General features: G+C 34.5%; 1 protein-coding gene across 1 annotated transcript in view; it reads left to right on the forward strand.

Annotated features, from left to right (window-relative positions):
• The window catches only part of LOC148593382 (protein eyes shut homolog), a 51,541-nt gene extending 38,778 nt beyond the window's left edge, over nt 1-12,763 (forward strand). The window contains 4 exon segments of the mRNA XM_088531227.1: nt 7,001-7,194; nt 8,666-8,793; nt 12,558-12,699; nt 12,701-12,763. Of these exon segments, the coding sequence (XP_088387353.1) occupies nt 7,001-7,194; nt 8,666-8,793; nt 12,558-12,699; nt 12,701-12,763 (527 nt within the window).
• The last annotated feature ends 4,132 nt before the right edge of the window (nt 12,764-16,895 follow it).

Consider the following 16,895-nt stretch of genomic DNA (forward strand, 5'->3'; position numbering starts at 1 on the left):
TAACACTTGGCCCATTGAGAATTTAATAGACTTACACTGTTCCTTCAGGCATGTTCCCTCTCCCATATTATTAAACTCTTTGGATGGGATGTTGGTCTTTAATTTTAGCTGGCTGTAAACATACAGTTAATATAGCAGAGAAGGCTAGATCACACTTGTTCTAACAATAGGTGTCTTCCTTAAGGATTTTTGCTCTATCATTTGTTGATCAAAAGGGCTTTTATTTTCTGCAGCAGCTTTTGAAGCTCAGGGAATATACATCTCTGCATTAGCAACATTAAAGATGGAGGTCATTTTGGTCATTTTACTTTTTTTGTCTCTCCCGGAAAGAGTTTTCTTTTCAATTTATATTTGCTGCTTTTTCCATGAAACTCTTTTGTGATTCGTTTTTTCTATCTGTTCCCTTAGGAAATTTCTTTTCAAATATCTCCAAATACAACTTTCTGCCCAGATCTATCCTGGTTCCCCTGCATCCTAAACTATTCATCCACTGTCTGTACATTGCAAACCTGGGAAAATTTATGGGTCTTGGGGTCTCAGTTCTCCCTCCTCCGTTCCAGCCACATCCCCAAGGCCACCCATCAGAGTGTCCTTGCACAGCAGTCAACCTGCAGGTTTGCCTTAGAGACATGCTCTTATATTAAGTTTCCTTCAACAGCTTTTGCCATTTACCCAGAAAGGTAAGAAGTATTTAATTTTATTCTCACTGGCAATGTACAGAACAATACTTTCAACTCTCTCAGTATTGATTATGATGTTTTATACCCTGCAAGCTACGGACAATGATTTTTCTTCCACTGAAGAAATGAAGTCTTGTTTCCCATCCTATGGACCTCCTTCTTTTTTGTTTCACAAAGCATTGGCCACATAGTTAATTGTAATTGTAACTGTTACCCATTTATGTATGTAGAGTTATATACTTAGAATTTCTGCGCAGGTGTATTTTCATAGCTTGTACTCTTCAGTTTGAAATCATGGAGACTTTTGTTCTCTAATGATCAAATTTTCAGTCCTAGTCACTGCAATTTAATTCATCTTTTATCTTTTAGGAGTTTAGTAAAAAATATATTTTCCATTCATATCTTTAGAAAACTTCCCTGATAACATCAGGCACAATTCTAGCCCCTGAATTCTAACAGAGACGTCCTCAACTTGAAAAGGCAAAATAATTCAAAAGAATGAGCCATTACGTACTCTCCTTTTATTCGAGCACAGGGAAGGTCTTATCACCTGCTGCGTAGCTGGGCAACTGAGTTAGTATTATATGGAGAAATTGTTACCTTTAAAAAGACAGTGATTAATCAAAGTGTATCTAAGAAAACACCTTCCCAAGAGACGCATAACTAATCATGTCATTTTACGTGATCAAAAATGTAGATTATTAATAGATTCCCAATTAATGGATACACTATGTCAGATTTTTTTTCCTATTTCTATTGTTTTCTGATGAGTGAGTGATAAACCACAGCAGCTGGCTCCATCGAGCAAGGCCATTTTAAATAAAGGCTTTGTCTAAGTGGGGAGCAGTGCTATTTTTGCTAAAAACCATAGTTGCCTATTTCCCCTAGAAGGAATGTGAACATCTCCTTCTGCAATAAACTCTGGCTGAGGCATTTGGAAATGGTTTTGGTTGAGGAATAGTATTACTGATGTGTGATAACTAGGGTGATGCCCTACTCTTGCCCAGGGAGCAGCAGTCTTTCAGGAACAGTGACAGCATAGTCACTGCCTTAACAGTAAACAGCGTGAACATCTGCTCATTTTCAGCACAACTCTTTGTTTTGCCTATTTCACTACCTCTGAATACAGTGCTTAGTGAAGATGAGTGGTAAAATAAAAAGTTTACCAGTACATTTGAGGAATCTTTCCAACAATACCATAATTTTGCCTCTAATATGCTTTCCTCTGATGGAGGTTAGTGTTCTTTTCATTCATTTGCTTTATAAATGTCTATTTTCAGGTCTGCTGATTGGAGCTTTATATAAAGCACATCAGTGAGCTCTGAAACTGTCTGTTTGGTCTAAACTTAAGATTCTTCCCCTTACAATTTTTCATGGAGATTTGCACTCTCTCTCTTCTGATACCTAGATTTATATTGCTTTAAATAGATTTCGTTCTGATTCAAACTTTATTGAAACTTTTCATGCAGTAAAAAAGCATCATTCATTGTATTTGGTAAGAAATCTATATGAAGTGGCTAATGCTGTATTCATATTTCAAATATTAATTCTTTTAATATGTCAACTGAAGCATTGGTCTATTTCAGGATCAGGAACTATGAAGCAAGAGCTTGTGATTCAGTGCAGTTCTTAAATGGAAAAATTAAATTCTCTCTACAAAGGAAATTGCTAAAAATTAATCATCTCAGTTTTGTGCTTAAAGAAGTTATTTTGTAAATGAATACATTTTTTAAATAAATTGATGAGAGTGTTGATAAAAATATCCTGATATATTCTACATGGGGAAAAAAGGAAAATGTTATCTCCTGGAGACTCTCCAAAAAAAGAATTTTATATTAAAAAAAAAAAAGTTCTCAACAAAAAGTTTCCATGCTAAAAAAGTAATCTTTCTAATTTAGTCACAAAAGCAGTATATTTTTCAAAAGAGCTTATCAAAAAGCAGAAGTTTGAATATGCACAACTTTTCTAGAAATTTAATAGTTTGAAATATTATATTTTGCTTTAAAGGCCAAATATTACTTACTGACAACTGCTTTGTTTTTAAAAGCAGTTTTAAATTTAACCACACAAAATATGTAACCCAGTCTCCATGGATAGAATTCAGTTTCTAGTTAAGACACCAGATTAAGAATTTGGATGCCTTTGCTTACATCTAAGCAGTGTGTCTTGACAGCTGTTATATTTAATTGAGCTATGGTTGAAACTGTCAGTTGCAGAGACCTCCTGACCTGACTTAATATGGGGTGAGGGGAGGACACACCATGGTGAGTGATTAGGGCTTAAAATTCCACTGACTCTGTCTCTGCGATGGCAGCCCAGAGCTCAACCCATTCATCTAGGCTCTCAGCATGGGGTTGTCATATCCCTTGCTAAGGCCACGTGACTTGTTATGTCTTTTAAGAAAACTGAAATTTCACAATTGGCCAGAGCCATGCAGCTGCTTATTTAAATGGTTACATATTAACTCTCAAACTCAGCAGCTCCATGCTCTGTCAGCATAGCTCCTGAACTGAGCTCTAATCTGAATAGAGAACAAAACTGTCTGAAAAGCAACTCAGCAGAAATAAAATTGGCATATTCCAGACAGATTATTTCCCCAATGCAGTTTGTTGTAGGAAAGGGAAGCAGGAAGTAAGCAATTTTACTGAAAATTGGGTGCCAGCCTATAATTTCAGTGTGTATCTGGGGGAGGTGGTACATTACTCTCTAATTCAATAGGAAGTATTTACATGGAGAGTAGAAGGACATCAGGTGAAATTCAGGAAAATAATAACAGGAAGTGAATGGGATAAGACTGATCACAGTGAATTGTTAACTATGCCATGCAAACAGGGTTCCGTTTAAACACAGAAATACTTTTACTTGATCAACCGAAGTCTTGCTCATGTGAAGTTTGACAATCCTCAGACTGAGAGTGCCTTATTTTTTAATTAGCTTTTAAGTAGACAAGAGTGTTATTAAGCATTAGTAATTACATAAGAGGCAGGTTTCTACAATTTCAGTGTGAAATTATTAAAATATTAACTTCTTTAACATTCAAAATATCAATTTTCTCTTCATTCCATTCATAAATGTATTGAAATCATATTAAAGATAGTAGGTTAAGGCAATCCCTCACACATTTTCCTTTTAGGGAAATACTCAAGTCAGCAGAGAAGAAAAAGGAAAAATAATAGAAAACTCCAAGGAGATTTCCATTAAAAATAAAAATATTTTTATTTTATTTCGTAACCCTGGATATTTATGTAAATGGCACTATGTGGTTTCTTAACCAATGTAGTAATATCTATTAAATTTGTCATTAATTTCTTTTAATTTATTGTTCTTAAGATATGGTAGTCAAACTAATCACATCTAGCAAGGATACAGTAAAATGTAAAACAAGGAAGAGGGTTTTTTTTTTTTTTTTTTTTGGTTTGGCCTGTTTTTACAGGAGGTTAATGGAGGGGTTCACTCTCTTCAAATATAAAATCAGTGGAAAATTCTGAGAATAAGATTCAGTTATTTAAATTAAAATTCATGAACTTCTACATAGGTCAATAGGATACTCTTCTTTGCTCACTTTGTCCTGCTTTCTTGACCTTTTTTGATTTTTATTTTATTGAAATAAATTATAGAAGTATTCCTTGTATTGAAAGACCATGATGAACCCAGTCTACTGATAATGTCTTTAATTTCTTGTATTTTACTCTTTAATCAGGAATTCAATCAAGCAGATAACTACTTTTTTCATCTTAAAACTTCTTCAATCAGTTGTCTCGCATTAGATTATGATCACTCACTATGAGCATTCATTTTACAAAAAAAATATTGAGAATATTGAGAATATAAAAGCTCTATTCATAGCTTTTATATATCATCTAGATCTAAAGGGAATTAATTATTTTCAGGATCTGACAGGGGGAATAAATACTTTCATGTTCTGTTAAAATTGTTGTCAGAAGAAATATACAACGCCTATGTTAAATGCTATGCCAAATGGAGGGTTATGCATCGGATCTATGCATCTGATGCAATTTCAGTCTAAACAATTTGCTTTGCACTCTTTTAAGGCCCTGGACCTCCAGAATCTTTACAAATATTTTCAATATGCATTAGCAAGCAAATGATATTTTTTTCCAACTGTGTTGTTCATTGCTTAGAAGATAACATGCTCCTAAATACTAAAACAAAGTAATGAAAAATAATTGATCAGTCACCTTCATCTGGTGTTGCAAGTATTGCCTTATATATGTGCTAATACTAATCAATGTCTTCAATCTGAGGAATATCTTGCTTTCTCTTATTAACATGGCCTAAAATCTGCAAGTTGCAATATACTTTTTGTTACTATGGTGATAGGGGCAGTAACAAATTCAGAAAGCATTCTTTGAACATCCTCTACTGCTGAAGAAAAGTGAACATTATGTCCTAAAAGCCCCGTTCATTTTACCTTACTGAAACAACTGTTTCCAGTGAAGATGAAAATGAGTGATAAATAGATAAAAGTGGGGTTTTCTTTTGTTTTTTTTTTTTATACGATTTTCTTGGAAAGTGTTGACTGCATCAGCTATTTTTATATATAGCAGAGACTGAGATATTTTGATCTCCTGGGAAATGTTACTCCACATACTTAAAGTTGCTTTACTGTAGTTAGTATGTGTTTGCAATAAAATGATTAGAGATCTTGCCTGCAAGTTTGTTTAGAACAATTTAGCTACATTCACCTCATAGTCTAAGAATTTGAGCTAGAAACTTTGCCATCTGAAGACTATACATCTTTTTTCATATTTTATCTATTTATTATATTATGTATATTTTGTATATGTGAATAGCTATGTATTGTTTTATGAACTATTTCTAATAGTTGGTTCAAGTGATCACTTGACAAAATATGGAATTCATATGCACTATTTCAGAACAGATTATGAACTTATTTTTATTCCTACACCAAATAATTGAAAATACTCCTAATGTAATATGCAAATGTATGGTAGGTAGGTAGATAGCTTAAATCTGAGTTCGTTCATAGCAGAATGCCAAAGTATAGCATATGAAAAAACATACATGGCATATAATTTTCCCGAAGTAAATGGAACTGGATTCTTCTTCTATATTTTTGTTGTGTCTTTGATGTTGTGAATTTTAAAAATAGTTAATACTCTCAAGTAGTTAGCCGATCTTAACTTGCAGGGTCAACATTTCAGTAATACCATATTAAACCAAGAATATCTAGGCTACCATATCAGAAATATGAATTTGGATATGAATGTGGCAAAATTGGGGTAAAGAAAATCAGATAAAGGCTATTTTTTAGGAGGAGGCAGAGGCAGAGGTCATGCCCAAGGTGTGTGGGGGAAGAACAGACATGTGAAGAATGACATGGGAAGAAGAGATAAAAGGTGTTGATGGAGTGTAAGCAGAGTGCTGGTCAGTATACTTGTCCAAGTCCTGTGTGTGATCCCTGCAGTGTCTGCAGAATGGTTTTCTTAACTATGTTATGTATGACTGTGTGTGTGGTGGGAGGAAGCTGCTTCAATAGCAGACTTCAGCAAGTAAGAGGAGACCTAAATCTGAGAAGATCCAAGATCTGAGTTAGCAACTGGGCAAGATGCTCAGGTTATGGTCATGGATATTAGAACCTGTGCAAATACTTGAGGGATCCATGAATATTGTGTTTGGCTGTGCATATGGAGAGCAAGGGGGTGTGCAAGCTCTCCTGATGTCTCAGGTGGTCTGTACCACTCATGTTCACAGGAGTGATGCTTGTGTTTAAGCAGTACTATGAAAGACACTGTTCCCTGCTGATCCATGTGTCCACTGTGTCTGTACTGTGCATGTGTCTGTGTATCTGTATATATACGTTCACAGGCCTGAGAAAGTATATATACGTCACTCTGCCCTACTACCAGCTCGAGCTATAAATGGGAATGGGAAGAATCTGTGGGTTATGGAAGTCCACTGGACTTGGCTTCCCATAACAGAAAACACAGTGAAAAAGATATTTAGTGACTCTTATTTTTTAGGACATTGCTTTAATTTCTCTCTTTCTCTTCTTGCTACAGATGAGTCTATTCATTCACACATACAGATGACATATGTATTCAAAAAAAAAAAAAGAAAATGTTGTGTTCTTCACTTTTTAGATGATTAGTAACTGGAGTACTACAGTCTAGGCAGTTTTTGAAAAAAAATCTCTCTCTATATATATATATTAATTAAAAACAGAATTAATTAAAATTAAAGGCAAAACAAACCAAAATGACAAGGTAATTTTCTTTGCAATGTTCCAGGAAGTATCCTTTACTCAAATGCCCCTTATTTTCTGTTTATTCCTTTAGGCCCTTTTTGTGAAGAACTCACTGATCCTTGTGCTTCTGAGACGTGCCTGAACGGGGGCATATGCCAATATAATGAATCTGGATATGTTTGTGATTGTCCAGCTGGTTTTCTTGGTCATAACTGTGAAGTTGATATCAATGAATGTTCTTCAAAACCATGTCAGAACAGAGGTACATGTATTGATTTGCCAAACGTAAGTACAAGCTTCAAAGCTCCATATTTGAACATAATGCCAAATCATTTAATTCTAATGTTAGCTTTTAAAATTAGCTTTTCATGATTCGTACATAAATACACTATTGCCTGAATATCTGGTGTTTCTAGTATTTCTATGGTTAAAAAGCCAAATGCCAAATTTTAAGCCTTAAAACACATTTCGAGCATTTGGACTTTGTTAAGAAATCAGGTTTTTTTTTTCTATAATGAAAAGCTTCTTATATAATCTGTGGTACATCACAGAGTACATCACAGACTTTTTTATTAGTTATTGGTATTTCCTATCTTTGTTTTTCCTTATGGGATTTATTTTTAATTCCCTTTTATTTTTTTTCTCTTTAATCTTTGTTTTTGTTATAAAATAGAATAGATTTATGCAGAGTAGCAAGGACCTTGATAATAAAGCCATATCTGGTAATATTTCAAAATGCATTGTTGATTTTGTTTCATTAGCTTGACTACTGTAGATAGCAGTGATTAAAAAGAGCCAGAATACTGAAATAAGTGTTCAAAAGCTCCATTATGTTATACCAGTGGATCAGTGATATATTCTCACAGAGACAGAGAAAGAAAAAGAGACATCTACCTTACTGGACACACTGATACATTTCTAAATTGTAAAATCTGTCTAAATATCTGTCTGTTTCCATTTAATTCTTAGTCAGTAGATATGCTAACATTTTGCACAGATTTTTCTGCAGACACAGGAATGCAGGAGATCATTTCATACATAGAGAAATCCTTCAATAGATGTTAAACCTCCTTCGTGATGCTTGTTGGGCTGAATCTGAAGAAACACTTTTATGAACACTGCTGAATTCTCTGGGAGGACAAACCACAATATATTTTTATCTTCTTTCTGACATCAAAAAAGCATATATAGAGTATTATGTTATTAGAAAATAAGAACGAGAGTATCAGCACTAATACATATTTTGTTGCAAAATATCTTAGTGTTCTTGCTGTGTAAATTGCAGATTACAGTAACTGACAGATGTCATTCACACTGTTCTCTATGCATCAAGCTAAGGGGAATAAAAGCATACAAAGCACTTTCTTTCCTAATCCAGCTGCTGAATACTGTTTGGAATATGACATACCTCAGGCACTATTACTGTTTGATAGAGAGGAAAATACATAAAAAGATTATAAATCTCCTTCTTGATTCAGTTATGAAATCACAAATCCAGACAATTTAGAGCTGGTGTATTTCCAATTAGCAAACTCAACTCTGGTATAATATGTGCTGAAGGCCTGTTCCACTTGTCTTAAATTACATTTGTAACCTATCTGGGGCTACAGCTGTTTTTTATTATGTTTTTGCACACAGCTTAATATGATGAGACCCTGTCTTACTTAGGGTCTCTAAAGAACTGGAAGTAAATACTGATTTATGAATTACCTTGGAAATAACAAATAATTATTTCTAATTTCCTTCTCTTCTATAGGATGTGTCATGTATCTGCCTGCCAAAATTCACTGGCAAGTTCTGTGAGAGAGCATTGAATCCATGTGAACTATTGCCTTGTTTAAATAACGCAACATGTATAGAACAGCAGCAGAACTATGAATGCCGGTAAGATAGGACATTATATTATTTCAGTACTTCATTGGATCACTTGATGATATGTCATTGATTGCAAGAAGAAAAGAAATCTTTAGAAAGAGACAGTACGGGAAATAATACACTTCTGTTTTAACAATTTTTTGATACTTTTGGTGCTCTACTCTATAAGACTTCTTGAAGATTCTTGAAGAAAGTCCTGCAAAAAAGATTTAAAGCATTTAGGAAGTTAGAAATTGTTTCTTCATGAAGTCTGTAAGACCAAATATATAAATCCTGACACTCTGGAGACAAGTGAGACATTAAATTACAGTTACCACTCCCATTTAGGGTATACATTTATTGAATTATCTTTCTGAAAGGGTAACTGTTCATTCCTAATTCATGAATGTGCATTAGTAGATCTCAAACTGATCCTTTAGGCAGCATATCAAAAAGTGCTTTATTCCAAGATGGGGTATTAGAAATCATCCCTTCACAAATAACGGAAGTGACCCATTAGGTATATGACTTCAGTTCTTTTTAAATAGCTTTATAGATATTTTCTTACACTGTATTTTCTACACATTTGCTTGACTTACATCTGCCTGCCTTTAAGCAAGTTCTGCTTGAGCATTACTCAAGTGCTGTAAACAATCTCCAATTTTAGAATATTTTAAAAAGCAGAAAATTGAAAGTTATGGTATAAAAGGTATGTAGTATAAAAAAGCCTGAAAGCACTATTTGAGTGAAATTAGAAGAGCAAACACATAACAAATGCCACAGTGTTACAGACAGAGTGTTACAGTCCATCAGAAGATAGTTCTTTGGTCTGTAAAATACATATTTGTCAAGATAGGCAAGTAACTCTATGAAGAGCTAGTCTGAGAAACGAGAAGGGCAATAAGCCTGTTTTTTTACCATCAAGAATGTTCTAAAAGAAGGAATAGGGACAACCAAGAAGAACACTTTGAATGCAGTCAAGAGTGCACCTGTAAAAATATTGGATAGTGTTCACCCCATGTAGTTTTACCCTAACATTTAGTGTAAACTAGACAGCAGGCTTCTTTATGACAGAAGAGGAGATTAACTCTGGAAGGCAATTCAACCCTTCCAAAGGAGAGATGAATCACCCCCAGGACTTTTCTCTGTTCAGAGAGTGCACTCTTAAACTAGATACTAAAACCGTACACTTTTAAAGTTTTATAATGGTGGATCTCATTGGCAGCATTCAAACTTGATTTTCAGTACTCAGTTTTAGAAATTGTAGAAATTTAGAAATTCACTCCTAAAAGGTTATATTTAATGATTGCATTCTTTTTTAAAAAAAATGTTGTTAATAAATTTGTAAATCTTTATGAAGTCTTGAAAATGAAGTCATTTTTTACTGTTTATTCACAAATATTATAAAACTGTAAATTTTGAGTATGTTCATGTCTGTGTAATTAGAATTAATTTAGATGAGATAAAGCTTTTTGAGAGACATGAATCAGATCCTTTGCTCAAGAAGACCAGATTCAGGAATTCAGTGTGAAAATTGCAATCTTGCAAGTAAGAGTGTTGAAATGAAGAGAAGATACAGAGTTCTTGAGAGGGCACTTCCAAGCTACCCTAATGTAACAAGCAGAGTGAACATGAGTGAGAGCACAGCAGCGATCACGAGAGCTCAGAAGATTTCTGGATCCAGTTTGAATAGTTTCTAGGGCATCTGTGAGTTACCAGCTAGGATAAGTGTCTTTATGTTTGGCTCAGACAATTATCTCTTGCAGTTCATTTTCAGTTTCCAAGAAGTAAATACAATTCACTTGTTATTCCTTAAAAATTTATAGCTTCTAGAATCAGAATAGGACCAACTGTCAGCAGATTTTACTATTTTTCAAATCCAAAATTCTCTTTGTAAATGTATATTTTGCAGTAGTCACCGGGATAACAGAGAATGTCAGAAAAGATGACAGTCATTTAACAGTCTCAAATTTATTAAATCTTGGAAACTTTCTCACAGTGTGAGTAATTCTTCCTCTAGAATTCATGTTGCACAAAGGTAGGCTACCGTTAACAGTATTTCTTTATTCAGGAGGCTTGGAGTTGGTTATTAAACATTTTAGGTGAAGGCAGTGTTTCTTTCTCACAGATAATGTAGATTATGACTGTGACTAGTTACTCAACAAAAAGCAGGTATCTCATGTAGTAAAATTCTACTACCTGATCCATTTTTATTTTGCATAGCATTTTAAATGAGTGTAATGGAACTTATTTCACATGGGCAAAGAAGTTCCAGTAAGACTCAATTAGAACATTTTACTCCATTGTTTTGTTTTGTTTTGTTTTAGTTGCCAATATTTTGTTTGCTTTTCCTCATGTCCCATTCTTCGCCTCCTGAGCTTCTGTCTATTTACCCTTTCTCTTTTGGAAAGCAGTTGTTTTCCATTTGAAACACACAGTCAATTTAATTTTCTTCACTTCAGTTATGATGTATGACTACCTTGTATCCTAAGTTCATCCTTTCAGTCTTTATATCATACACAACTTTGTGCTAAGAATCTGATAGTAGCATTTTTCTTAAACGTCAAAATTTAAGGTGAATTCAAATAGGCAGGGAACAAGGGTATCCATCACAATAAATTGTGATGGTTTACTTTGTATCTGCTTCTATTATCCATGTTCTTTGTGACACTAAAAAGCCACAAAAAATGAGCAAGTATTCTGAGAATTTTTTTACTGTTGTTTTTACAGCATTCCTGCCAACTTTCCTGCTGTTAATTTACACATTTTACGCTTTCACTTTGGCTTCTCTATTGCAAAACAGCAAAACTGAAACTAAGAAAAAATGAGCAAATAGAAAAACTAGAAGAAACTCCAAAAATTGGTTTACTAAATTATCTATTTTATGAAACAGTTAGGCATTACCCATAAAAATGGGTAGGCTTCATGCCTTATGAAACTGGGACATATTTTTTTAAAGTGGGGAAATATATAAGTAACACAACTGAATATTGCACCCACTGGGAGGAAGATCATAAGAAAACCAGAGGTATTATCTCCATTATACTCAACTTTTGGGATGAGTCATTAGGCAGAGTAACACTCAGAATATGCTAAAGAAACTTCCCATCTGTTATCACTAGTTTTCTCTTTATGAGGACTTTCACAGCCGGCCGGTCATTTCCCATCTCTGCTATTTAACCTTTTTCTGTTACCAGAAAGATCCTTTGTATAGTGTAATATGCTAATCACGTATATAAATACAGTCAGGAGAAAATTTGCCAGAAATTACATATCCATCAAAAGGCATAGAGTTTTTGCAGTCTGGCTTTTACTTATTGTGGATTTTGAGTAAGATTTTTGAGAAAGACTCAAATATTTATTTTTCTGCAGTATTCCAATACTACTTTTGAATAAAACTTATTTACTATTTATTTGAATTTCAAATTTTCTTTGGTGTAAGGGATTTCTTTAAACACTGGAGAAATCTGTAAGAAAAGGATTTTCTCTTACTACTGACAAGTGATGACATGAAGCATCCTCTCCTTTTACCACAGAAGAATTAGCCAGAGCTCCATTGTCATCACATAGAACTAGTAAATTGTCATAAAAAATAATACTGTTTTTCTTTAAAATAGAATACCAGAATCATTCAACCAATTGTTAATTTGCTTGAAAAATACTGTGTATATTTTAAATAACATATAAGGTGTTTTGTTACTGCAAGAACATTGTTTAATAGAATTATGGAATCTAATTAAATGAGATTAACTTTCAAAATGCAAGTCCTTTAAAATACACTGGTGTATTTGCAGCTGCATGCCAGGATTCACTGGAAAGAACTGCGAGGGAGTAATTGACTACTGCAGGCTGCTCAGCATCAACTGTCTGAATGAAGGATTGTGTCGTAATATAATTGGAGGATTCACTGTAAGTAATTTAATATATGTTAAACTAATTCAGTGCTCCAAAGTATAAAAGCTTCAGACAACTAGAACTTGCAATGCATTCATTATTCTAAGAGACAAGAGGGACTCACATTTATGGGTTTGTTATTTATTTAAATCAATAACACAAGAACTATCCACTTGGGTAATATAGATTTTTTTTATTACTTTTCTATTGAGAATCTGTTTTGTACTTTTATCAAAGAAGAAAACTGAAGAATAGTTTTATAGTAGCAAGAATATATAGCTATTTGTGGTGCAGCTCTATTATCTATATAAATGATGATCACAGATATGTTGTTGCCTTTAAAAATGCACTGCTTGTATCGAGTACATCTGTTGCTGCTGTTTTAACCAGAATCAAATTAGCAGTTTAAACATAAGCATATTTAAGGAATATCTAACATCAGCTTAAAAGTTTGGTGTTGGAACTGCAGTGTGGTGAGGTTAGTTCTAACTGACAACTTGCAAAAATTAATTCTGCTTGCTTTATCATCCAAGGTATCTACTGAAAACTTTTAAGTATCCACATTCTTCTGGCCATAGCTTAGCAAAGGAGAGGGAGCGATATTTCTCCTCTAGCAGTAATTGCAGGCAATTTAAAGGAGAATCTAAAAGCCACTCATTTTGCAACTACAGGAGGAGATATGAACTCCTTCAACTTCTCCAATACTGGGAAGGGTAAATGGTACTTTTCCTGAAGGGGATGGATGTGTTCCAAGTCAAGTGTTGTCATAGAAGCAGCATAAGAGAAGTTCTAATCCCTTGCACTCTGCAGGCTTGAGATGACGTGGGATCTGTTCTGCGTTGCAGCACTTACTTAAAGGGGGAAAAAGCTGGAAAAAGTCACTAGTTACAGGGTCCTATTTTTATGTTTGGGTGAGCCCTCTAAGTCTGTGAATGGGGAATATAAGTCAAACCATAGGCCCAACACAAAATTCTCAGAATATATCATTGTTTTAATAAGTGTTTGACTGAAAAGTCTTCATTAAAAATATCACCTCAATTCTGTTCTGACCTCCACTTATCTGTTGAGGTGTTCAGACAAAATATATCAGGATTACTATCACTCCTTGTATCAGACAACATGAAGAGCAGGCTGCTGTGTAAGAGAAGAAGATCTGGGAGCTGAGAGTGGCAGATAGGCAGAACTGGATATAACACATGTGTTTTGCTCACATAACAATAAAATAGTTGACTAGGAATTACCTTACCCTGAGAGTCTGTCTCTCCAAATTTTTGACAATCGATGAACGAGACAGAATCACTGAGCCCAGTTCTGCTTGCACTGAACTTAGTGGAGTCATGAAAACACTAGAGGGTTTAAAGATGTTTGTGTCTCCCAGTTATCTAAATGCTAGAAATATTTAAGCTAAAAATATTAGAAGCTGACAAAAACAGTGTTTTTAGCTCTTTACAACTATTTGTTTCCTATGTCCGTTTGCATCAAGTGATAACAAAAATTACAGCGTATGAATTAAGATACAAAAGAGGTTAAATAGTCTGAGTAAAATGTGTGTGATGTGATGAAGACAGCCTTAGGAAAGCAAACAAAGAAACAAAGATGCAAAATAGGTGTCTAGCAGTAAATACTTTCATATGATTCTAAAAAATAAGCTTTCATGACTAGTGTAAGATGTGATACTTCCTTACCAGATACAGAATTAGGCCATAAGATATAGCAAAATGAGTTGGCGTAGCAAAGGCTGGATTTTTCTATTTAAGCTTTGATGCCTTCAGAAGTGGCTGGTAGGATATAGTATCTGCTGGAGAACTCATATGACAGGTCTTGGGGTTGATCAGAAGGAAGTGAGAAAAGTAAGAATAAGATTAAAGGGCTTTTTATTGAGAAAAAAAAATGTTATGTTGAAACACCATGAACATGAACAAGTAACTCAGAGTTTAAAATCTTTTTAAAACTTTTCCCTTTTCCTAGATTGTAATTCTGTAGTGTGGAATCTTTATTCGGACGATAAGCAGTTCTACATCAGTAAAAAGTGCTAAATTCTATTTAAAGACACAAAAATATATATACTGTCTGGTCTTCTTTTTTACTTCTCTTACTTCTAACTTTCTTATCTTTACTCATTTTTCCCCACAGAAAATATATGTTTTTGATATTATCAGAAATTTAATACACTGATAAATAATTTGGTATTTGAAGTTGGGAACAATTTAGTTGCTGGATTTTTTTTTTCTGCAAAGACAGATCTGGAAGTACTGAAATATTCAATGCATTTGTAAATTGTACAAGAATGTATTTTTAAAAAAACTGAACTATGAAATATAAAGTAGTGTCCATTGTAAGTGCATTTCCATTTGTATGCAGTATACTTGAGACAAGGACTAAGCAAGTCATGCATGCTGCTTAAATAAATAGCTCTTTTATTGTATTGGCAAAAAAATACATACTAAAGGAGCATTGTAAAGGAGCATTATCTTCATACTAAAGAAAGTGACAATAATCTGTGCTAACATTATGGGTTTTACAATTGCACCTGCTATTTGGTCATCCAAAGCAAATATTTTGCTTTTCTCTGAGAAACAGCACTCATACTAGAACACGGGATTATGTGTTGGTATTATTGTCCAGTGATGTCCTTGTGCCTTTCATAGGAGCAGTAAAGCTGCTATGATTTCTGGCTGGCATTCATATAGCACAGTGGACTGTGCTATATGTAGACTGTGCTCTCAAGTAGACTGTGCTCTTACGGGAAGCAAAGTTAAGCAATATTTTTAACCTCTATGAGATCCATGCATAATGTGTGCTCTGTGAACATTGGTGTTTGCAAAGCTCTGGGAACTACTCATGAATAAAAACTTGTATAACAAAGCGGGAACTCAGAAGATACAATGTAGGTAAAGTAAAACTGAGAGCATAAATAATTAAAGAAATAATAACACCAAGGGTCACACCATTATAGTTCAGGTTGAAAACCAGCAAATATGTGTTACCCAAAGGCTCTCTGCAGAAGTGGAAGAGGCTTTAAAAAAACATCACTAAGCATTCACTGGAGGCAAAGGCAGAAGCTCCCTCTGGGCAGGGGGAAAGAAGGAGAAGGGAAGGAACTCCTCTGTCCTGTGATTTTCTCTCTTCCAGTTCTGGTTGTTGGTAAGTGGTTGACGTTCAACAGAAAGTGAACAGAAATTGCAGTCAGGCAGGCCAGGCTCTAGATTTCATTCCAGACCAGATGCAGCTTACCCTGATAAGTGCAGAAGCAAACGCATCAGCCAACTGTTGGCCTGGAAATCAATCTGCTCCTTTTCAGAAGTGCCAAGCAGTGCCAGGCCACATAGTCCTTCAGTAAGTCCCAAACCACCCAGAATGGCTCTTGCCCAAACTTTGCTGCCCTTGCTCTATCTTCCCACTTTGTAGGTTGTTCCCTGAGGTGGGACTGTCAATCCTAATGCTTTTTGAAAATAGTTTATCCCCAGAAATGTGGCTGAATTCCTACCCCAGAAATATAACATTTCTATGCAGAATTAGCAATAATCTTGAGAGCTGGTTTGTACCAATCGCACTGCTTAGATCTCATACCCTGAGAAGGCCACAGACATGCTCTTGGAGAACCTGTTTGTATCGATCTATTGCATGAGAGCAGAAATAGGTAACATCCAGAATTAAAAGGCAGTATTGCTGAGAGAAAATATTGCCTTGTTTAACAAATGTAGTTCTTAAAATAAAAAATAAGCCACTAGGGCTCTTATAAAACCCTCTGCACTATATCAATCAACGTTAGTTTTCCAGGTATAAAAAACCTAAAGGAAACAAACATTTAATATGTTTGGCATACTATATATTAAGGCATTTGGTTAGAGTGGTAAAATTGTTATGAATATTTATAACATCTCTACCAGCAAATCTAGAAGCAATGAAAATTGTCACTACAAAATCTACAAAATCTACTGTTCACAGATGCAATTTTTATATTTATGAGCAATATATGAAATAGATTACTGACATTTTCCTTTAAAGAACTTCAAGTCTCTCCTACCATTTTCTCCCCATGGACTGTCTGAGCAATACAGTTCCATCTCTGTGAGGCCACTTTGTCACTGCTGTTAATTCTATTGATGTCTCTCCTTTACTCATACTTCCAGTTGGCTATCCAAACCACAGTAGTTCAAAACCAGATACATGCATTAGCTTCTAGTTATGCACTAGTTAACAAGTCCATTTCCTTCCGCATGGTACTTCCTATTCTT

This window comes from Tinamus guttatus, unplaced genomic scaffold, assembly GCF_059628265.1.
Source record: "Tinamus guttatus ecotype Peru unplaced genomic scaffold, ASM5962826v1 Tinamus_guttatus_pri_ptg000402l, whole genome shotgun sequence".
Taxonomy (NCBI): domain Eukaryota; kingdom Metazoa; phylum Chordata; class Aves; order Tinamiformes; family Tinamidae; genus Tinamus; species Tinamus guttatus.